The 23,260-nt window shown below is 44.2% G+C and overlaps 1 protein-coding gene across 2 annotated transcripts in view; it reads left to right on the top strand.

Annotated features, from left to right (window-relative positions):
* The window catches only part of SVIL (supervillin), a 126,849-nt gene that overhangs the window by 75,817 nt on the left and 27,772 nt on the right, over positions 1-23,260 (top strand). For both annotated transcript variants that reach the window (XM_075271570.1, XM_075271569.1), the window contains exons 15-19: positions 1,779-1,992; positions 5,122-5,260; positions 16,451-16,498; positions 17,022-17,099; positions 18,335-18,403. In XM_075271570.1, coding sequence (XP_075127671.1) covers positions 1,779-1,992; positions 5,122-5,260; positions 16,451-16,498; positions 17,022-17,099; positions 18,335-18,403 — 548 coding nt within the window. The remainder of the gene's footprint in view (positions 1-1,778; positions 1,993-5,121; positions 5,261-16,450; positions 16,499-17,021; positions 17,100-18,334; positions 18,404-23,260) is intronic.

Below are 23,260 nucleotides of genomic sequence, written 5' to 3'. Positions count from 1 at the left end.
TTAAATAGTAATAGGCCGCGGACAGACAATAATGAGGGTAATTGTCACCTCGGGCCACTGGATTTTGCAGATCAGGGTCAGCGCTGACAAGTGGTTGGGCTCTGATGCTTGTTTTACACCCCCTGGTGGTAACTTTGGATAGTTGCCTCGGGTTTATGCTTGCCGCTTAATGTCATGGTGTTCGGATATATTGGTGAGAAGGGTGATATAGTGTGTGGGATTTAGGAAGCCGCCGCTATATAGGATCACAGCTGTACCTTGTGTATAACCTCACAAGCACTGTATATTATCACACCGCGCGTCTGGCGTATAGTATATACATCAGGGACTGAAGATAAACATGAGCGACGCGGGTTTTATAGCTACTGCCAGTAATGGTGTTTAGTACGGGGACCATCGCTGCTTCCCTTGTTCCACTTGTAGGTTATATGTATGCAAAGACATCTTATCTGTTCCTAGGTCAGATGGGTTATTGGCTCCCGATTCCTATTATAGTACATGTAATGGGAATCTGTGTAGTATCTTCCTCTATTGGCCGATGCCTAGAGCAATGTCTGTGGCTTTTGGGGCGCCCTATGAGACGCGGGACTGTGGCGAATCACAGGGGGCTCCCAGCTGTAAGACCCCCAAAGATCACCTACTAGCAGGTGGGGATGTCCAAACCAGACACAGTGCACTGACTACTTATCTAGGTACTGTGTAGACTATATAAAAGGGTTCACTTCTGCATCGTTTTAGCCCATTGTTCTGATCCGTCGTAGGAACAGAAGAACGGATTAAGCAATAAAGACAGATCCATTTCACAGGAATCGGTCCTGAGGGACCCCAGGTATCCTTTTATTTTATTAATGTGTCATCAATATGTTATGACATATTGTCTGACACCCGGGACCCCCACAGATCAGCTGGTTGCATTTTTTGGCCTCTAGCCTTCTTTTTAAGCACATGTCAATAGGGTCTGTGCTTGGTATTGCAGCTCAGCTTTATTTCCTTGTATAGGACTGAGCTACTGCTGCATCATGTGACCCATGACATCATCAGCCAAGGGAAGAGGCTGCCACAGTCACAGCTGATCAGCAGGGTCCAACTTAAGGATAACCCATAAATATGTACATCCTGGAAAGCCCTGTATATGGGATACCAGATCTAACCTTTCAGATATTGATTCTTTCCCCTGTTTCCTATTGACCTCAGCCATTGCTGCACTCCTCTGGGTATTGTGCCTGACACTGTAGCATTGTGTCCTGTCTCTGCAAGCCTTTCTTCTGTATCCAGTACATGCACAACATCCTGTGCTTTGCTATAATGTGACTGTCCTGCCCCGGTGCCCTGGGGGGCAGGTTATAGCCGCTGCCACCTCCCTGACTCATTCCATGTTCATTCACAAGCCTTTTCCTTCCTATAAACTCTCATTTCTCCGTCTCCATATTATGCCTTTGTCCTGCTCCTATTTTGCTCAGCTACAATGTATTGGCCAGGAAGAGGTGAGTGGATAAGACGCTTATTTGTGCAAGAGCCCTGCAAACAAGAGGATAGAGGAGATTAGATCTCCGCCATGACGTCACCGAGGAGTGCCCTACTGATATGTTTGCCTTTCAGGTCAGCAGCGTATCGAAATGATATAATTTTTTTTTTGAGGAAACACATGTGTAACCAGGGGGATGAGCTCAGCTGGCAGATTACAGCGGCGGAGCGAGGAGGGGGGGGGGGAGGTTTACAAGTACAAGTCTGCAAGCCATGTGACTGCTCACTAATGCTGGGCTTTTCTTCACAATAAGCAGAGATTGTCGAGCCGGCCTCTGAACCTCTTGGCACCGTCACAACATCACAAGCAGTTTCTCACACTTCGCCTGCGCTATCCGGCAGACCACAGGCAGCAGAGCTAGAGGAAAGGGAGACCCCGGAGAGAACAGCAGAGCTCGCCCCTGCCACCGACACCAATTCAGAGGAGGATTTTGACATCTCCGGCAAAAGCATGTCTATCCGAGACAGGTAAGCCATATTAAATGCTGCTCATTGTATGGAATGCAACAAGTGAGGAATATTTGGTGCGTGATGTTCGGGTCTATTTTATATATATATATATATATATATATATATATATATATATATATATATATATATATATATATATATAATATATATATAAATATATATATATATATATATATATATATACACCGTGTGTGTATATATTTATATTTTTTTAATACATATATTTATATATGTATTAAAAAAAACCTTATATATAATTTTTATTAATATATTATTTCTATATATATATATATATATATATATATATATATATATATACATACACCGTGTGTGTATATATATATATATATATATATATACATACACCGTGTGTGTGTATATATATATATATATATATATATACATACACCGTGTGTGTATATATTTATATTTTTTTAATACATATATTTATATATGTATTAAAAAAACTTATATATAATTTTTATTAATTTATTATTTCTATATATATATATATATATATATATATATACACACCGTGTGTGTATATATTTATATTTTTTTAATACATATATTTATATATGTATTAAAAAAACTTATATATAATTTTTATTAATTTATTATTTCTATATATATATATATATATATATATATATATATATATATATATATATATACACACCGTGTGTGTATATATTTATATTTTTTTAATACATATATTTATATATGTATTAAAAAAATATAAATATATACACACACGGTGTGTATATATATAATAGAAATAATATATTAATAAAAATTATATATATTAATAATAAAAATTATATTATATATTAGAATATATATGTGTGTGTGTGTGTGTATATATATATATATATATATATATATATATATATATAATTTTATTACCATTTGTTAATGACGTATATACAGTACATGATACATTATCTATAGATCAGATGGGTAAAGTATATTATTATTGCCTAAATATGTGGTCCTTTTCTTTCGCTTCCCTATTAGTTCCCTTATCCCTAACAGAACACAAGATATAGTTAGGCTTCGTGACGAATTGTGCAGAATTGCAAACGTCGTACCTAATCTTTGTAAATGTGGTTGCGCTAAAATCCACCAGGGTTGGATTTTTTTGCTGCCTGCTCGCAACCACTTTTGGGTTGCAATACAACCACATTGACAAGTATTAGGTGTGATGTAGGGCAACGTTACGATCTTATGTCAGCATGTAGCCCTTGCCTAAGACAAATAGGGAAATGCATCTACTTGAGTGTAAAGCGCCCTATATTGTAACAGAAGACAGTAGGATGTCCCATCACAGTACGTTGTATTTTGCCGTCAGGGCACTTTCCTGCGCTCGGTGATGTCGGTGAGTCTGTGCCGAGGGACTGGTAACGTTGAATCATCCTGAATCATATGCTTCTCATTACACTTTAATTGCTCTCTTAGTCAATAGCTGCGGCATTGTGTCCATTGGATATTACTGTCATACACACGATGAAACAAAGGCATCCAGGCTGTCCTATTATGTGCTGTGACGCAACGTTCTTATCTGCTGTGGCAGCCCCAGGGGATACAATGAGTTTTTGTCTCTTTTTTTAGAACTTTCAGGGTCTGAGCGCTAATCTAATAAAATGTAAGTAGTCTCTGGACTCGGTGGATGACTGTGTCTCACCCTCCATCTCAGATGTCCAGAAAGTGCAACATGGTGTAAATGTTCTGTGTCTTATTGTTGATCATCACTATGTCTCATGGAATAATGTATTACATAAATTCTGTTCATTGTTGTTTGCAGGGGTGTGTATAGCTTTAAGAGATGGAAACGCCAACAGGAATAGAATCCTTTTCCTAATTCATTGACTATACAGCTCCTCTCCTTCACAACAATCTAATGGGATTTCCTGATTCTGTCAGTGGAAAGAAAGCTCGGGCATGTTTGTTTTCAACATGCCTGATCCCTTGTTATCAAGTGAACTAAGTCACCACCAGAGCTGTCACTGAGCCAAGCATACATGTATACGGGGCAGTCGAGGTGATGGGAAGGGGGTGGGACGAATAGCTGCCATTTGAGTTTTTGGCCTACAGCTATCTAAGGCTGCGTTCACATCTGCTTCACAAGCTCCTTTGTAGAACCTGTCAAAGCTGGCAGGCAAAGTAGTGCAGAAACCTGACGGGCTTCGCGGGGGTTACTACAGTCTTTTAGGCACCATTGGTGTCCATCATGCAGTGGATTCACCACTCCTGGTGTGAACAGAGCCCAGAAATAACAGTACAGGTGTGTAGAGAGTCATAGTATGGCAACCTTAACGCCAAGGCGCCACATTGCAGAAAAGCGGCTTTTTTTGTTGCAGATTTTGCTGCGGTTTTTAGAGCCAAGGCCAAAAATGGATTGAGCAGAAGTCAGAAGTATAAGAAGCTTCCTAGATCGTTCAGATCCCTTCTGTGGCTATTACTAAGTTTGGCTCCAAAAAACGCTGAAAAATCTGCAACCAGCATTTCCGCAACATGTTGCTTCAGCCTAACGGGGGGGTTTTGTGGCCTATCCTAAAATGATACATATGTCCATGAATAACTGATTGCACGGGACGGTAGCAGCTCTGTATCATGTATAGGGGCCCACTATTACTACAACACTTCTCCCATTAACGTTAATAGGAGCTGAGTGGTAGTAACAACGCCTGGCCACTATGTGATGTGTCTTCTGCATCCGGCTCCATGCACTGGTTAGTACAGGCGTACCCAAACAGCTGATCTGTGTGGGAGGTCGACTGCCATCCCCGCACCGTCAGACATTTATGATCTATCCTAACACTTGTAAAGTCGTAACTTTGGTGGCCCTTGACTTATTTCGCTGCCAGTAGCGCACACCGGGCAAGTCCTGGATATACAACTCACGGCACTACAATATACTAACTTTGCCTAAATTCTGTTGCATTGCATAAAACCAAATGCCAGGAGTCTAGACACTCGCTTTTGCAGAGTAGGACATCTTTTCTTGTCCGCGTCGATAAGGCCGTTGTCCAAAAAACCGTAGTGAATTGTCCTTTTGGGTCTCTGTGGACATCATGACTTGCTAAGAATGTCTCACAAACAATGTGGCATATTATTCCTTCTTAGGCTGGCTCTGCTGAAGAAGAGCGGGGAGGAAGACTGGAAGAACAGGCTTAACAAAAAACAGGACTACAGCAAAGTGTCTGTCATAGAGCGCAGCTCGCGCACCCAGCTGCAAGAAATTGAGCAGTCGCTGAAAAAGAAGGTAAAGAGAACCATGTTAGGAATAAACTGTCCACCTTGTCCCGGCACTTTGAGATCTAACAGTCCTGCTATTTGTTACTGAAGGCTGCGGCACAGGACTCACACAGTACTTAACTCTGACCACATCAGGATTAACTCCTGGGAGCGCAGCTCTGCACCCGGGTAGTTAATGCACATACATTTTTACAAGTGTTTTTAAAAAGTTTCTTGGAACAACCTGAATGGGTCTGGAGGCAATAAAATAGTCAGTGATCTAAGTAGAACTTTGCAGCTCTCCCTGTTTCTTAGAAGATCGTGGTCACTGCATTGTTTGGTTACAGGATTATATCATTTGTGAGTGCACAGTTACGGTGTATTTATCATCCAGACATGTTGGTTCCCGAAAGATTCTTAGGTTCTTCACATAGGGGTTTTCCAAATTTCCTCCCTCGTAGTGTTGGCACGAAGCGCCGCTCTTGTCATTTTTTAGCTCACCGGTAATGAATACTTTCATTAAGGACACCGGTGTCATGTGATCACCAGTCCCGATCTTACAAACTCCGTTGTGTCGCGGACTACTTGGGAACTACTGGATTACATCATCAGACCCTGATCCTCTGTAAGGTCTCGTTCACACAGGGCACGGGACCGCGTATTTTGGTCTTGTTTAGGACCTTAATGCGCCTGTCGCGGCTTCCCGCTCTGGAGTAGGCCCAAATGAATGGGCCTAGACCGGAGGGTGCTGTCGCGAGGCGGACGCCAGGGTTTGATCAGCCACGGAATCCGCCTGAAGAAAGGACAGCTCGCTTCCTTTTTCCATGAGCCGGAACATAACAGTCACGGAAAAAAGGAAGCTAGCGGCCTCCATAGCCCTCTATTGTGAGGGGGCGGATTCTGAGGTGGATTCGGCATCAGAATCCGCCCCCTATTACACCGTGTGAACGAGCCCTAAATCCCTTGAGAGTAGCTGAAAAGATCCTGTCCATCTTATCTAATGGATCAGGATTGCTGAGATTTATAGTCCTTGGGACCATACAGCGATTAGCACAGGCTTAGTAAACTCCCCTTACTTGCATTGTCTATGTTCTGTATGCGTGTACTATGTTCTGTGTGTGTGTACTTTGCATCTAGTCTGAGCACAGTGGAGATTCTGCACAGTTTGACACCAGCCTCCTGCTTTTAAGAGCTGACGGAGAGAAACCTATCACAAACCTGGATCGGGAGGGGACACTCTGAAATAATATAGGACATAAGTTATTGAGACTCTGCAGTGTGAAATAGAGGGAAAATGTTGCGGCTCTTCGATAGCGCTTTGTTGGCTTACGTTTGGTTCCGTATCTGTGCTCAGTATGTGGTGGCATGCATCCAAAGGAAAAAAGGAAGACCTTCTTGCTGTCTTATCCTTTGAGATCCATCCCCTTATATTTGCTAATTATCCAAAAAGTGGGGCAACACAGTGGCTCAGTGGTTAGCACTGCAACCTTGCCGCGCTGGAGTCCTTGGTTCGAATCCCGCCAGGAACAACATCTGCAAGGAGTTTGTATGCTCTCCCCGTGTTTGCGTGGATTTTCTCCCATTCTACAAAAAGACATACTGATAGGAGAAAAAAAAAAGTACATTGTGATCCCTATATGGGGCTCACAATCTACATAACCAAATTTAAAAAAATTAAAAAATCCAAAAAGTAGCAACTTGTTTGGTCTGCTTTTCTCCTCTCACCACCCCCAATCTACCATCCATGTAGCGGTCCATAGATGACACTTTGTAGATTGTATGGCTTCCGTGTTATCCAGCGTATACGACCTCTTGCAGCCAGGGTCGAGGGCCATGGAACATATTAGCTTCTCTATATCCTGCTGTCTGTGTGGCGGACATGAAGGAAATGGCTGGCAGAAAGCGTTCAGTGCATATCCTGCAGTAGATGTAGAGATCTTCAGAGGTACAGAAATATTTATTACCAAAGCCATTGCATTCCTCTGTGCAGTTAGGAAGTATTGTGGCGAGCGTTTATGGCGGAATTTATTGGTTTTTCCATATTGGTTTCATTACTGCGGTGGGCAAGTTGAGCGCCCCCTGATTGAATGTTGTCACGGTACGTTCTAGAACTGGATATGCTTAGAGGGAAAGATTGCTGGATTTGTTTGATACTTTTTTCGATTTTACTGGGGACAACCTGGAGAGAGACACTTGGGGGTAGACGTTCACCTTTAAGCAAGCTGCAATGCAAAGGTTGAAAGTCGGGGTATCTGCCTAGGAAATGAAACTACAAGGTGCAGCAAACCTCATGGTCTGGTCTGGGGAGTGGGCATCCTGTAGTTAACCCATCCCATGTGACCCCTGCCTTCCCATGTGGAGCCTGTCAGCAGTTTCGACCCCTCAGAACTGCTGATGGCGCAATATATATATATATATATATATATATATATATATATATATATATATATATATATATATATATATATATATATATATTATAATCACTCTGGATGGGACACTGCACAGCCATCGCCCCAGGCATGTTCACACTGCTCTCACTGTCTTCTATATGGTAGTTTTGAGGCATCAGGTTTCTTTTAAAGATTTACTCCTAATAGGTCATCAATATCAGGTCCGCGAGTATCAACTTCCTGCCACCCCCATAGATTAATTGTTATAATTGTTATATTGTTATAATTAATCTCAGCAGCTGATACAGAGAATAGAACAGGAAGCAGACAGCGCTGTTCTCTGTGTAGTGGCGGAACAGAGTTACTGCAGCTTAGCTCCCATTTCTGCAGTACCTGGTTTGGCCACTACACTGAGAACGGTGATGTCTGCTTCCTGCTCCATTCTTAGTGTATAGGCTGCTGAGAACGTTTAATCCATGGAGGTTCCGGGTGATTGATGATATTGATCATCTATTCCTGAGATAGGTCATCAATGGTTTTTGCCTGGAAACCCCTTTTAAAGAGGTTATCTAGTTTCTAGTATTGATGGCCTATCCTTAAACATGCTGGAGTCCCTAAACCCACAGTTACACTTTGTATGGCTAGTGAGTAGTGCAACTCGCGACGTGCTAACCTTACCGGGAGCCCTCACAGATCTAATATTAATGGCCTATCCTAAGACAAGGTCATCAGTATCAGAAACTGGATATCCCTTTAAGGGTATTACCACCACTCCCAGTGCCAGCTTCCATTTTAACTTTTACCCCTATTTTTTGATTATAAAGTAATCCAGAGGTAGCGGTCCCGTGCGCTAGTAATTCCCAGTTACCACAGGCTTGACATAAATTTCGAGGAACCAGGAAGCCATTAAAGTACCTACGGCTTGGATGGGAGAAGTCAAATTGGCTGCTAAAGTGGTCTAAGTAGTCCCCTAAGTCTCCAGTGTTATGTCAGATCCTGCCAAAGATTAGCAATGAGGTTTCACCTTCTGCCAAGTTGACAAAACTTCCATTTAGTTTGTTCTGTCTGTTATATAGATATTTTACATGGAAACTTGGGAACGGCTAATATGTCTGCCATAACTACTGTAGGTAGTCTCCCAATTTCAGGAAAGTTATCACATCCCTGATGGATCTGTAAAAAAAAGCAGGTAGAATTTAGAAGTGACCAAGTGAAGGGAGCAGTGGTGCACATACATGGCCCGCACTCCGTTCACGTCTATGGGATCGATGGCGTCCCAGCAGTCCTATAGAAGTGAATGTCTTTGGGCTCGATCACACGGGGCAAGAGGGGGCGGATTGTGACGCCGAATCCACCTCAGAATCCGCCCCCTCACAATAGAAGTCTATGTAGACCGCTAGCTTCCTTTTTTCCGTGAGTGGAATGTTCCGGATCACGGAAAAAAGAAGCGAGCTGCCCTTTGTTCAGATGGATTCCACGGCGTCCAACTCGCGACAGCACCCTCCGGACTAGTCTCATTCATTTGAGCCTACTCCGGAAGCGGGAAGCTGCGACTGTCGGAATCCGCGACAGTTGCATTTTGGTCCAATTCTGATGCGGCTTCCCGCATCAGAATCCGGACCAAAATACGCGGTCCCGTGCTCCGTGTGAACGAGGCTTTATAATATCCATTTGTTTCTGTAGTTTACACTAGTAACGTGGCATGTACAGTAAGTGGCCGTACTCCATTTATGTCTAGACGGTAATAGGAGCGTATATATGGCCGTGAGCATTTCCAGTCCTTCCTATAAACAGTGAATATTTTATGTCTTAAATTTTTGCTCCGTCCCAAATTAAATTATATTCCATCGGTAAGGTTTACATTTAGAATATCACGTACGCTTTGGCGGAATAGGGGCCGATCTTTCCCTCCTAATGTCGGATCCCTGTTCACGTAACATCAAAGGGTCTTTGGAGGTCCAGTAATAGATCCCAGGTGCACCGATAGCCGTATACCTAAGAAGATGAACTACGCCGAGGAATGGCCCTCTCCCGTATCTGCTTCAGTCCTGCTCACACAGCTGATAGCCAGATGTGCCGTGTGCCGTTCTCCAAGAGCTTTCCATCACTTACAGGAGATAAAAGCAGATGAAATACATGTGTTCTTGAAACCGAGAACACACGTAAGGAAATTTATTATTGTCGTCTTCTATGGGTTAATGAAAGAATAAGATGTAATTGGGGGGGGGTTGGCCTTGCAAGAAAATTTGCCTTGACCTCTTTTTGCAGTCTAATTTATCACTGTTTTGTACATCTTGGGCAGCGTTCACACTGTGCTGGAGTCTTTTATCCGAGGTATAGAGCAGGAACTCTCCTCCATGAGAACAGGACATTGTCTCTGTGCCACCCATTGGGGATAACTATCCTATATGTCAATGTCTGACCTTAGAACAGGCCCTGTAACATATTTAAGGCTCTGTGCGGTGGCTGCTGACAATCGGCAAAGTCATTGGGGTCAGTCAGACTCTTACTGCTGTTTTTGTGGTCTGATTGTCCCTTGTTTGGGTCCTCCAATAGACCCGAATAACGGAGAGATTCCATTAGCAAAAGAATCCCATCTGTTTTTGTTTTTTTTACCTCTTGTATTTTCAAAGCATAGGCCAAAAGGCCATAGAAATTGAGTGTAAACAATGAGGGGAATAAATTAAGATAGCGGCCAAACAAAGCAGTTTTGATAAAGCAATGCATTTAGGAAAAGTCTTACATCCACATAAACTAGCAGTATAGATAGGAACCATGTGATGGGACAACCCCTTTAAGCGTCTGTTCACACTTCAGAAACCTTTTCCGCTGTTTGACCTTTCAGCGCGGTTAGCCACGAAGGGATGCCGATGCAGTTCATTGGCATCCCGCTCCTGATTAGGCCCGAATGAATGGGACTAATTAGGAGTGAGTCTTGCGTTGTGGAAGCTGTGGCTGAGTCAGCCGCGGGAAGATGGGGCATGTCGCTGCTTTTTCCTGCTAGCTGAAAAAAATCACTAGCGGGTGGGATGCCATTGAAATGAATGGGAGCCTTTTTTGCAGGCAGATTTTTGAGACTGATTCTGCATCAAAATCCGCCTGCAAAAAACTCTGTGAATGTACCCTTAAATGGAAGAAAAACTCTCTCTCTGGTGCCATCTACTGGAGGTGGTTGTAGCATAGTTTACCACACTATTTTATACAGCGAGGATATATTCGACAAACACAGGTGATCTCACATCCGTGGGCCCCCCTGGAAATTCCAGCTTACACCTCTGCCTTGTTCACGTTTCTTATGAGCAGAAGTGCACTGGTATACAGCTGGTGTGTAGACTGTACAGGACAAAAACTGTAATTTGTTCAATGGAGATTGTGATGCTAAATGGTGCCTTAAAGGGGATCCTTTGATCTCCAGTTCTTTGCATCTGATAGCAACAGGTGCTTCTCCACTGATTCTGGCACAGTTGGAATTATTTCTCTAGGCCCCACCACTCCTGAGCAATCAATGCTGTTAGTTTTGGTCCCTGATATATTATTTAGACTCTGTACTATCAGGGGGGGCGGTGTCAGACAGGAGCAGACAAGGGGGGTGAGGCTGAGCTCTGACACTGGCTGCCTCTGATTGGAGCTCTGAGTCACACCCCCTGCCTGACACCGCCCACCTGACATTACAGAGCTTAAATAACCTATCAGGGACCAAAACTAACTGCGATTGTTACTCAGGAACGGTGGGGACTAGAGAGAAAATTCCAACTGTGCTGGAATCAGAGGAGCAGTGTCTATTAACATATGCTAAGAACTAGAATTGGTGGAGGTGGTGAAAGGTTCTCTTTAACTTTGCGTCTATGCCCTCCTGTCTTTGTGGCTTCCTCTATAATCCGCGCAGGTTAAGCAGATACTTGTACCGTTACGTCTCCTTCCCCGCAGTCTCTCTTCTTGCCACTGCAGCATTAAAAGAGCAGAGTGGGTACAATGGGTATACTGTATCATCCCATGTGAAAGGCCTGAAGGGGGCGTTTTATGAAAGATGGATTCAAAGAGCATCATTCACCTCGCCCCGGGGTTGCACACCCGTCTGCTTTCCTAGAGGGTTTTAAAGGATTCCCCACAGTGACAAGGAGCAGAGCTGTGGTCTGACAGGACCTTTCCCTGTGGTTAGAAAGTAATAGAAGGAATCTTCAGATTTTCTTTAAGGACTCATGCAGACCTTGTTCAAGAGTATTGTACCTTGTCATTTGCAGGCAGTAGCCAGGAGCTTAGCTGTGATCTGACAAAAGCCCTCCATTGATCTTCCTGGCACTAAGAAAGTTTTCAAGGGTTGTCTGGCAATAAAACCTTTTGTTTCAAGTGCCCTGATAGAGAATCTTACATTTGTAGAGGGGGCCTGCTTTCAGGAACCTCATCTATTAGTCATAATGCAGAGCAGGGCCGGCTCCAGGTTTTTATGGGCCCTTGGGCGACAGAGCCTCAGTGGGCCCCCTTGTAAAGGAGGTGGGGGAGTCGAGACACTGTGCGTTGCAGATGAAGCGAGTGATGTCATGCAGGAGTGTGGCGTCACCAACGCCATACCTCCCAATCTCTGCGCGCCGCTGCAAACTTAGCTCCACCCACTTTTATGTTGATTCCACCCATTCTCATTCATTATGTGCTCCCACACAGTATAATCCTCCTACAGTCACCTGTAAATTATATGTTCCCCCTCCATCTCTCCCCCAGTTTCATATACACCCTTCCTCTGCCCCCAGTTTCATGTCCCCCCTCCATCTCTGTCCCCAGTTTCATCACGTTCTCCCCCTTCATCTGCCCACAGTTTCATGTCCCCCGTCTCTGCCCCAGTGTCATGCCGTTCCCCCCCTCCCCTTCATTTGCCCCTTCAGTTTCTTTGGGCCCCCTCCATCTCTGTCCCCAGTTCCATGCCGTTCTCTCCCCACCCCCTCCATCTGCCCCAGTGTCATGCTGTTCTCCCCCCTCCATCTGCCCCAGTGTCATGCTGTTCCCCCCTCCCCTTCATTTGCCCCCCAGTTTCTTTGGGCCCCCTCCATCTCTGTCCCCAGTTTCATGCCGTTCTCTCCCCACCCCCTTCATGTTCTCCAGTGTCATGCCGTTCCCCCCCCTCCCCTTCATTTGCCCCCCAGTTTCATGGGCCCCCTTCATAATGTTTCACCTTAATATGTAATACAAAACAAACACTTACACTCACCTTCTATCACTCACCTTCCATCGTTCCCCCGACGCTCCTCTCTCTCCCTCCAATCACATACGCGATGCAGCAGCTGTGAGATCAGCTCCTGCTTAGCTGCGGCCCGGCTTGCGTGTGTAAGTGTGATGTGATGACGTCATCGCGCCTACACACGCAAGCCGGGGCCGGAGCTTTAAAGCAGGAGCTGATCTCACAGCTCCTGCATCGCGTATGTATTTCAGCTCATCGGCGGACGGACACCGATGAGCTGAAATTGTGACAGGCAAGTGCTGGGGGGCCCCCAAAGGCTCTGTGGGCCCCGGCACTTGCCCGACTATGCCGTGCGCTGACGCCGGCCCTGATGCAGAGTGTTTAAGGAGTCCTCATTCCAGTGTTTTCTGGGCATCTGCTACTCAGTACGCCCCGCTCCCTCTTTTATGCACTGGAAATGATCCCACAACCAATCCCAGGTCACCGTGATGTCCTGTGTGAGAACAGAGACCAGGAAATTGAAATAGAGGATCCCAAAAGTGACTGGAGGGGAGTAGCTAGAATTTTTTTCTCTAGCCGCCACCTTTCCTGAGCAATGTGCTGTTAGTTTCAGTTCCCTAATAAGCAAATTAGACCCTACTGTCAAGTGGACAGTTCCAGATTTGCATGGGACCACCCACTTGAAAGACAACTTCATTAGTATGTTGGGGGTTGAGACTGACCGCAACGATAGCTCAGGATTGTAGGGCTAGAGAAAAAAAATCCAATGTGTTGCATTGGCGCATTCAGTGGAGCGGCACCTATTGTAGGATCGAAAATGGTGGAGGTGGTAACTTTAGATAGGTAAGTAGATATATAGGTGATAGATAGATAGATAGATATGAGATAGATAGATATGGGATAGATAGATAGATAGATAGATAGATAGATAGATAGATAGATAGATAGATAGATAGATAGATAGATAGATAGATAGATATGGGATAGAGAGATAGATAGATATGGGATAGAGAGATAGATATTATCACACGTGCAAAGGACCGACTTAATTTTCACTTATTTTTCTATACAGTACACATAGCAGTAATGCTCTTGGTGCTAGCAGAGGACTGTTGCAACTTTCTGTTCTCCTATATAGATATATGTATACACACACACTTGTGTATATATAAGAGATCAATCCCATGTGCTCACTTAAAGTGACCTTGCCTTTGGTTCCCATTACCAGCACACATACATGGTGCGGTTTATAATTAGAAGACGTTACAATTATTCCAGTAATCTCTGAAATTCTGCCCTGATATTCCAAGCATGTCTTGACACTTTACAGCATGGGCGGGTAGCAGATATACGGCTCGCTGGAGGGCATTTACATTGCTATTTTATACCTAAGAATCTCAGAAGTTTCCACTGACGTTACAAAAATACGTCCTGCAGTTTGCGCAGGAGAAGCAGCCGAGATTAGCAAGAGCAGTAAAGAGCATATAGTCGTCCTTAGTATATATGTATACCGGAGCCAGCCGATCCCTAAGCCGCCTTCTTCTCCAGCTAATGTTTGTTAAGCTCTTCCAGAAATGAGGCCGCTGGATTCACGCTTTACTCGCCCAGTCAGTGTTGCAGGATGATTTTATTTGCACAGTTCTCTTGGGTTATGGGGTAGATGGGGAGGGGGCAAGGAAATACACCTCGCTCCAGATGTGCCCTGTCTTAAGACATTTGCAGAAGTGCTAGCTTAGTTCATGTTTGGCTCCCCTCATCTTGGATGAGATTACCGCTAAATATCATTGGCACAGGCTTTAATGGAATACGCTCCTAAAGGAAAATATGGTTTAGAAGCATTGGCAGGTTTTCCCTTATTAATTTACATTATAATCATGTATTTACTCAGTTCAGTCCAATGGGAAGAGACGACTCGACTTTGTATAACCTGTGTGGCTAAAGTATTTAAAGGGATTGTCGAGGATTAGAAAAACCTTTTTTTTTTTTTTTTTTTTTTTTTTCTTTTTCACTCTTGTCCATGGGTTGTGTGAGGTATTGCAGCTATACACTTTATTGTGGCTGTAGTGGGGTGATGGGGAAATACTGTAGGGGAATTTATTAAGACTGCTGCGATATGTGCCAGGCTCAACGTTCTCAGCATCGGCAGATGCGTCTTAATTATTAAACCTCTTAAAGGACTTGTCTGGGGGGTGCGATACTTGCTCTCAATTTTATGGGAGGTTCCAGGTGGTTTCCAACTCCCAAGTCACGTCATCACAACCAACCCCCAGGTTGTGTTGCTGTTGCCTCCACCTCCTCCCATTTTTTACTGAAGGAATCACCTTACTGTACTTAGCCAACCCCCAAAGCACAGGTAGCTACCTCAGGAACCAGGTGAGGACAGGGCGACCCTGGGGAATGGGATAGGGTGCAGTTTTGATCACGGTATCTCGGGGGATAAACCGCCGAGTGCTGGAAGTAATGTCACAGGTGCAGCTTCTGTGCCCGCAACAATACAGCGCCGTACTATTACTGCGCTGAACATGAACTATACGCTCAGTGTGACATAATAGTACGGTGAGTGGGAAGGAGGGGTTATTCAGCTTCCAAAAATTATCTACAAATACATCCACAGCAGTGCTAAATCCTCACTGTTCCTTTGTGCAGCCTATGCTTGGCTTTATTTTACTTGCTGCTCCTTGTATCACTGTTGTTTACATGGACAAACTACATTTCCCATGATTCATCTGCCTGTTCTCACTGTTTGTGTACCCCCTCCCTTCTCCACTTTTCCCAGCAATGAAATCCCAGGTAATAAATGGCTCCCACATCTCAGGGTATTATGTTTAATATGCTACATCTGCTACTACCCAGACTTTTGTATGAAAATGGTTCACAGCATAACCCTTTAAGCCATCCCATTTGTTTAGTCAGACGTTGGCCCAACACATTTAGGTCACTTGTTTAGCCATCAAATTTAAGACTGAGTAATAAGAAGTACAGCAAACATGGCCGTATTATGTACACTAGCCAGGAACCGTTATTGCATGCCTATATGACTGATCTAGATCATGGTTGCTATAGTATGTGGCTTGTAGAACATGAAAAATGTTGTTCGTAGGAAGACAGCATAGTGTAATTCTGAGAATTTACTGGTGAATACCCCCATGTGCCCCACAATCCTGAAGCAGTAGGGACATAACTTAAAAGGTTTGCCCCATTATGGACACTTATTCCTTATCCACAGGTCAGGATAAGTGTCCGATCACTGGAGGCTCAAGTGCTGGGTACCCAGGGGATCGAAAGTCCGCCTAAGTCCTCCTTGGAGTGCTAATGCACGTGTGTGACTGCACACAATTCTCTATCCGCAGCCCGGTCCCCCCTTGTAGTGACACAGCACCTTTAGTGGGGTGCAGAGGACACAACATCCCCTGGGTCTAGGACCCCGTGAGGTGTCTCTTCCCAATAGGAGGAGACCAATACTCTAAATAATACATTGTAGTTGGCCGGTCTAGTACAGATTTTGCACTGGGGCCCAGGAGCGTCATGTCACACCTCATGTTCTCTATTGACCCTTGTTACATTTGGTAATCGTGTTGCCTATAACTTAAGATTTCTGAAGTTTTGCTTCACTTGGGTCTTTGTACTTCATCTCCCTGTTTGTTTTGACCTGTAGGATGAAGGAGATATTAAGGATGATTATGTCCTGCCTAGCCAGCTGTGGGTAAGCCGGACTATGCCGCAACGGCTTGTAAGGAGTGTTTCTAATGTTGGCCGTGTGCTGTCCATACGCTTCTTTGTGCAGCTTTTGAAGTGATGTCATCAGATATGGCGAGGTCTACCATTGGCGTAGGAGTTAGCGGTGCTGACATAATGCTACGTGCTGTCTTCTGACTGAGGTCATTGCCTACTGCAAGCTCTGTGAACACGTCCCTATAGTATTAGGTTGTGCATCACACATAGGTGGTGGAGAATATGTTCCTTTTAGGAATATACAGGGTGGTTTTATATACAGGAACCCGCGGTCATTGCTTTGGTCTGGCTGTATATATTGCATGGGCTGTGTATGGCTTTTGGAAGTACAGAAGAGATTATGGCTTTTGCGCTTTCCAGGTTTTTGCCCCCCTGTCTGTCGCGTGGCTTTATGCTGCTTTGTAAGCTAGCCATCTATATTTTAGGTTTTTTTTTTTCTTTACAACCACTCCTTTCTTCTAATTTTCTTGCTTTGCTTCTGCCTCTGTCCATAGGAACCTGTCTATGCTTCTATTTACACTCCTGCTATACCTGCCGCCTATAAATGCCAGTATTTTGTTCCTATACATCAGGTGAGGAAACCGTGTGCACCAGCAAATAATATCACTATTGCTTCTTATCAGAATCGGGGCCTTGAGTGTCGCAGAAATAAGTAGTCAGGACAGTGGCGGAATCCATGTACAGCAAAAAATAGAGTAAATACCTTTTTATTTGGCACATAGAAAGCAAATGTAAACTGTATATATCAACAGCATAGTGTGAATAGAACCAGAACGTATGGCGAAACATGAAATAAGTCACAACAGATCTACGACTTAACCTAAAGCTGACCAGGCACATTCTATGGATTGTTCTCGGCTGAACCCTCCGAACCTCTCCTCTCCCTGTTTAGAGCCTGTGCACACTCGGCCTATATATCCCCCTATTATATACCCCATTTTTTCACAGAGTTCAGCTTCTCTCCTCTATCCTATAACCCTATATATAACAGACCTCAGCTTCTCTCCTCTATCATATAACCCTATATATCACAGACCTCAGCTTCTCTCCTCTATCCTATAACCCTGTATATCACAGAGCTCAGCTTCTCTCCTCTATCATATAATCCTATATATCACAGAGCTCAGCTTCTCTCCTCTATCATATAACCCTATATAGCACAGAGCTCAGCTTCTCTCCTCTATCCTATAACCCTATATATAACAGACCTCAGCTTCTCTCCTCTATCATATAACCCTATATATCACAGAGCTCAGCTTCTCTCCTCTATCATATAACCCTATATATCACAGAGCTCAGCTTCTCTCCCTGCTCTCAGATAGGGCAGCAGCTGACAGGTTCCCTTTAAGGATTTTTGGGTGGCTTACATTAGATCCCAGCATAATGCAGCAGATCAGTTCATGTCCTCAGTAATCTTGTGTAGGCAGTAAATAAGGATAAACAGATAAGATGGTAGCAGGGCTGGTAGGTCTTGTATGTATATGAATGGTCAGTACAAGGCGTGAGCTTAACATGTTAATGCCCTGAGTGCATTTATCAACTAGTCTCAATGAGTGTTAAACCTAAGCCTTATTTTTTTATTTTTTTTATTTTACTATAACTTTGCTCACTATAACTTGTAGCTTACCTACATTGCCTAGAATTGCTTCTTCTGTACCTGTAACTCGGCCGTGTGAGTCTCACTACAGGCGCCTTTCCCCACCGGTACCCCTACGCAGCTCTGGCTGATACTAGCGGGTTGCTGTTTGGTGTGCTATACTTTCCCATAGTTTATTTCACTTTCTTATTTTATTTCTTTACCTTCAAGGTCAGTAATAATAGACAGAGAGAGTCAAGTCCGGGGATGTTTGCAGAACGTCATCCTTGGAGATGGAAGGTGAATTTGGATAAAAAGAAGACCCCTGAGACACAAAATGTTAGGTCTTTGAGAAGTCACAACAAGATAATAGGAGTTGGGATGGAAATGTTTACAGTGCTTTCACTCTATGCAAAAACCTGCTTACGGCTAAGGCCCCATGTTGTGGAAACGCAGATTTTTTGTTGTGGTTTTTTGAGCCAAAGCCAGGAGTGGATTGAGCAGTAGGGAGAAGTATAAGAGCTCACTATATATTTCCCATTCCTTTTGTAGCCATTGTTGGCTTTGGCTGAAAAAAAAAACGCAACAAAAAAAGCTGCATTTATGCAACGTGGGGCCTTAGCCTAAAAGGGTTTCCCATAAAAGCAAGTTATCCCCTATCCATCGCAGATCATTGGGCTACCTCTCCACTCAGACCCTCCACTGATCAATAGCAGAGGTCTGGCACTGGACTTTGGCTATCTCTGGCGTCCCCATTGAAATGAATAGACCAGTCCACATGCTGCACGACCACCACCCAATGCAAAAATCTGTGCAGTCGGACCCCTACTGATCTGCACGTTTCCCTAATGATAAGGGATAACTTGCTTTTGTCTCGGCCTCACCTGCTGCTTCTCCAGCGCTCTCTGACGTCACAGACTCTACTTTACTCCAACTGTAGGTCCATAGAGTAGAGCAGAGACGACCATGTGACTGAGGTCAGAGACAAAGCTAACCATAAGGGTTAGAGATGAGCAAGTAGTATTTGATTGAATACCTCGCTCCCATAGGAATACGTGTAAGCGGCCGAACACCGAGGGGTTAAGCGCATCAAATATTCACTGCGCTTAACCCCTTTGTGTTCGGCCGCTTACACGCATTCCTATGGGAGTGAGGTATTTGATCGAATACTATTCGCTCATCTCTAATAAGGGTACCTGGGGATTCTCTCCTATAAAGTAAGCTGGGTTATACAGTGCAATGACTGCACCGCAAAGGATTCTCCGTCCTCACATAACACTCTGACTCACGTTGTCCAGCAATGAAAAATAATTTTGTACCAAAATAATGTAGTCTTACTCATGACTCCTCGCTGCTGAAGTTTTGACCTTTCCCAGTCCCCCACCACTCTCTGAACTTCCTACTCTGGCGATTATGACCTGATATCAGCGATGGGACTGCGGCAGCTGTCATATGTCCATGTCAAGAGCGAGCTGGAAGTCGAGAGCAGCGAGTGATTCGGGAAGCAGCGTTCGTAATATTTTTTTTCATGACTGGTCAATGTAGTGTAGCCCAGTGCAATGTACTAGATGTTTGTGTGTAAGCTCCAGCAAGGAGGGATGGGCACTGGACATGTGCCCATTAGTCAGAAATAAGTCGCTGACTTCAACGTCAACTTGTTTTCATTAGATTCTGTGTCCTTATTCAGCCTCCCACTCAGAGCTTGATGGAGAAGGAGGCTGCTGCCAGCTGGGTAATTGATTCAATTCCCTTATTGTGTGCACCGATAGCCTCTTATCTACAACCTAGCAGTGTTAGGCTGGTCTTACACAGCCGTAATGTATGTCCGCAATTGAGGGTTTTCAATTGCGGACACATTCTAATCAGTGCAGCCTCTTACACTACCGGATATTTTATCCGTGGTGTGCCGGGCTGCAACCGAGGTCCGCACTTTATAAAGCAGGTCCACAAAGGCCGTGAATTTACGGCACTGCACGGACTCACTCTATGAGCACATGCAGCAGGTCACGGACGTCTGCGGTGTCTATGTTGCTGATCAGCAACTTGCGGACCGTAAAATCAATACGGTCATGTAAGACCAGCCTTAAGAGTGCAGAGTAGCAGAGTATAAGTAGCAGCTACCCCTCCCCTCTTCATAGACCAATGTGTAGAAAGTAGAGAACCTAAAAAGTGGAGAGGAAAATAGATTTCCATTGAAAAGGAAGACCCTTTGTGTAATGACCTTGCATCCTTGTTACATAGAGACATTGCAAGCATTTCAGGATCTCAAGTCCTGGTCCGTCCCTTATGTAGCCCTATAAGATGATCTGAGAATTGCTGGTTTATAAACCTAACTCATACCAAAACCTATCGAATAAGTCTAAGATGACAAACCAAAAATGTAAGGAATGGTCAAAATTAATTTCCTTGTTCTGAATTGTGTGAATATCACTCTCTACCTTGTATTTAGTTACCTTATCTAGGAGGTGTTATATAACCCTTGGCTTTAGGCCATCTCATATAATCCTATTTAGAGTGGGTCTGGCACAGGTAGGGCGTCTTGTCTTTTGGAACAGATTCTGAACATCACCGATTATGTTCCCTTCCTTCCATCTCCCTCTCTAAGCTAGATGAGAGCAATAAAGGTCAAATGCCATATGTCTAGACTGCAAAGGGCTCCTCCATCTGCTATCGACCATTTGGGGGCAGCGCGGCAGAATTTACAAAACAAACATATTTGCATATAAAGCGATTCAGCCGTCTTGCGTCTGAGCACACGCCATGGCGCTCGGCCTCCCGTATACACTTCATTATACAATGGTTATTTTACAGATAATTACATTCTATCCGGATCAGTAGTTATATGGAGACGAGGGGCTGCCAGACGCTTTGGAGCTGCTTGTTTTGGGGGTGGTTATTGGCACGATAGATTTGGACAAGAAGAGTCGGTATGTTGGATCCGTTTCCTCTGCCATCAGACGTCTGGGGATTTTGGCAACTGCACCGTAGACATGGATCCCACTGAAATATCTGTAAATATCCATAATAATGAATGAGTTGAGGATGTTTTAGAATGAGAGTGTAGGATGAGATGTCGCCAAGCAATGGGACGTAACGTCATCACATTGCATCGGCGGTATTGTGTTGTCAGCGGTATTGCAGGCTGTGTTTACAGTAGCCTGCAGTATTCTTGATTTGCTGATGGTCCTCTGGTTTAGCTCGGTATGACACCGCTCATTTTTGGATAAATAGAGTTGTATAAATGGAGTTGCTGTTCCCCAGATCTAGACAAGGTCCAGGTTGAATTGTTTCCCGGCCTGTACTGACTCGGGAGGGCACTAGAGAGGAAGCCGGCCAAGTCCTGCTTCTGTATAGTACTCCTATAAAGATACGATATGCCATCTGCACCAGGGTCTTGGGCTTTGGGGCTTATCTTCTGTATGATTACAACTTATGTCCCCCTATATGTATACAGCTCCTGTAGGGTTTTGTTCCAAGATGACCATGGACAGAATGCAGCACTGGACAAACAAGACCACCAGTACTTTATTCACATGGGGGCAAGCAGGGGATCTTTCGGTCCCTTATTCTCATGATTGGTGGAGGACCCAGCAGTCAGGCCCTCTACGATCTTCACTCTGTGGTGACACAACCCCTTTAAGCTGACACTCTATATTGCATAAAGGTGCTATTGCAAGGACTGGCCTACTGTATGTATGTATGGGGGGATTTGTAACTCACCCAACATCAAATGTCAGCGGAGATGAGGATTGGGCAGCTGAATTCCACCATGCTTGATGCAGTCCATGATGGCGGTAATATCTAAAATACCAGAACTTTATAATGACTCCAGAGAACCTTTTACCCACCTCTTCCATCATCCCCAACACTCTGCATCCTTCAATAGGTTCCTCTCCATTGCTACTGGTTAATTGGAATTTTTTCCTCTAGCCCCCACCATTCCTGAGTAATCATTTACGTTTTAGCACAGTTACGCTTTCTTCTGTCAAGTTAATACCACTGATTTCTCAGGATTGGCGGGGGCTAGAGGAAAAAAAATCCCACTATTTTGGAATCAGTGGAGCAGGAACTAGTAAAGTATGCAAAGGGGTGGAAGTGGTGAAAGGCCCCTTTTAAGATCACAATCACTCGCGGATCATTGAAAACCTATCATGTGGATACCTGCTCTTAGCCACAGCACAGAAGGATGTAAAATGACAACCAGAACCCTTACCGAAGCACAGAGTGTTTCAGCAATGAGTGCGACAACCATGCAAAATTAGAAAGTCAAGATACAAAAATAAAAGTAGGCTTTTTCATATTTTTCTGAGTTCTGGTAAACTGCAGCTTTGCAAAAAAAAAAAAAAAAAAAAAAAAAAAACATTCTTAAATCCTTTAGCAGTATGGAGTAATGTCTGCACTTGGCAGGTATGTAGTGCGATGAGTGACCCGTACAGGTGGACTCTGTCCCGCGACGCTCACATCCTGCACTACGGCTCCCTAATGCCGCGGGGTGTAAGGTCATGTTTCTCATTTGGTCTCCTCACTGAACTTCCTTTGAGGAGTACAGCGCTGCGGATATTTCCTTCCTGTCATGTTTATCGTCTTATGCTGTCAAAAATTCGATGTTCAGTGTCTTTCTGTGCGAGAGATCACGGACAGTACGGGGGTAGCAGCAGGGGGTGTATATCAAGGACCTCAAGGTCCTCTAGTCAGGATGTGCTGGTGATATATACCAGATCTATACAGAATTGTACTATACTCTATAGTGGGGGCATTTTTACTAGGGCGCCCTCCAGTGGTCAACCTACTTTTTGATATTAGGAGTGAATCTGTTTTAGGATCTTTTATTTTTCAGATTATACAATCTAGGCTCATTCTTTAATAAATCTTTACGGTGGTCGTTGGTCCTTTCTTTGGGTTTGCCGGCCATACACATTAGATTAATATCAACAGAACAAGGACAGGCCTATCCTCTACCCTGGATGGGGCCTTCAGGTGCTCACCCAAATGAGAAGGGTTAGCAAGTGTTCACCTATCTAAACTATATGGCCAGCTTAAACATATCTACAAGGTAGGGTATCGGCATGTGATCTGACACACGGCCCCTGCACAGATCAGCTGATCGGGCTTCTATCAGGCCTCAGAAGCGGCAGTGGATGGGGTTGGTGGAAGAGG

The sequence above is a fragment of the Leptodactylus fuscus genome, chromosome 4, assembly GCF_031893055.1.
Source record: "Leptodactylus fuscus isolate aLepFus1 chromosome 4, aLepFus1.hap2, whole genome shotgun sequence".
In the NCBI taxonomy this organism is placed as follows: Eukaryota; Metazoa; Chordata; class Amphibia; order Anura; family Leptodactylidae; genus Leptodactylus; species Leptodactylus fuscus.
This window is presented reverse-complemented; position numbering and strand designations above follow the sequence as displayed.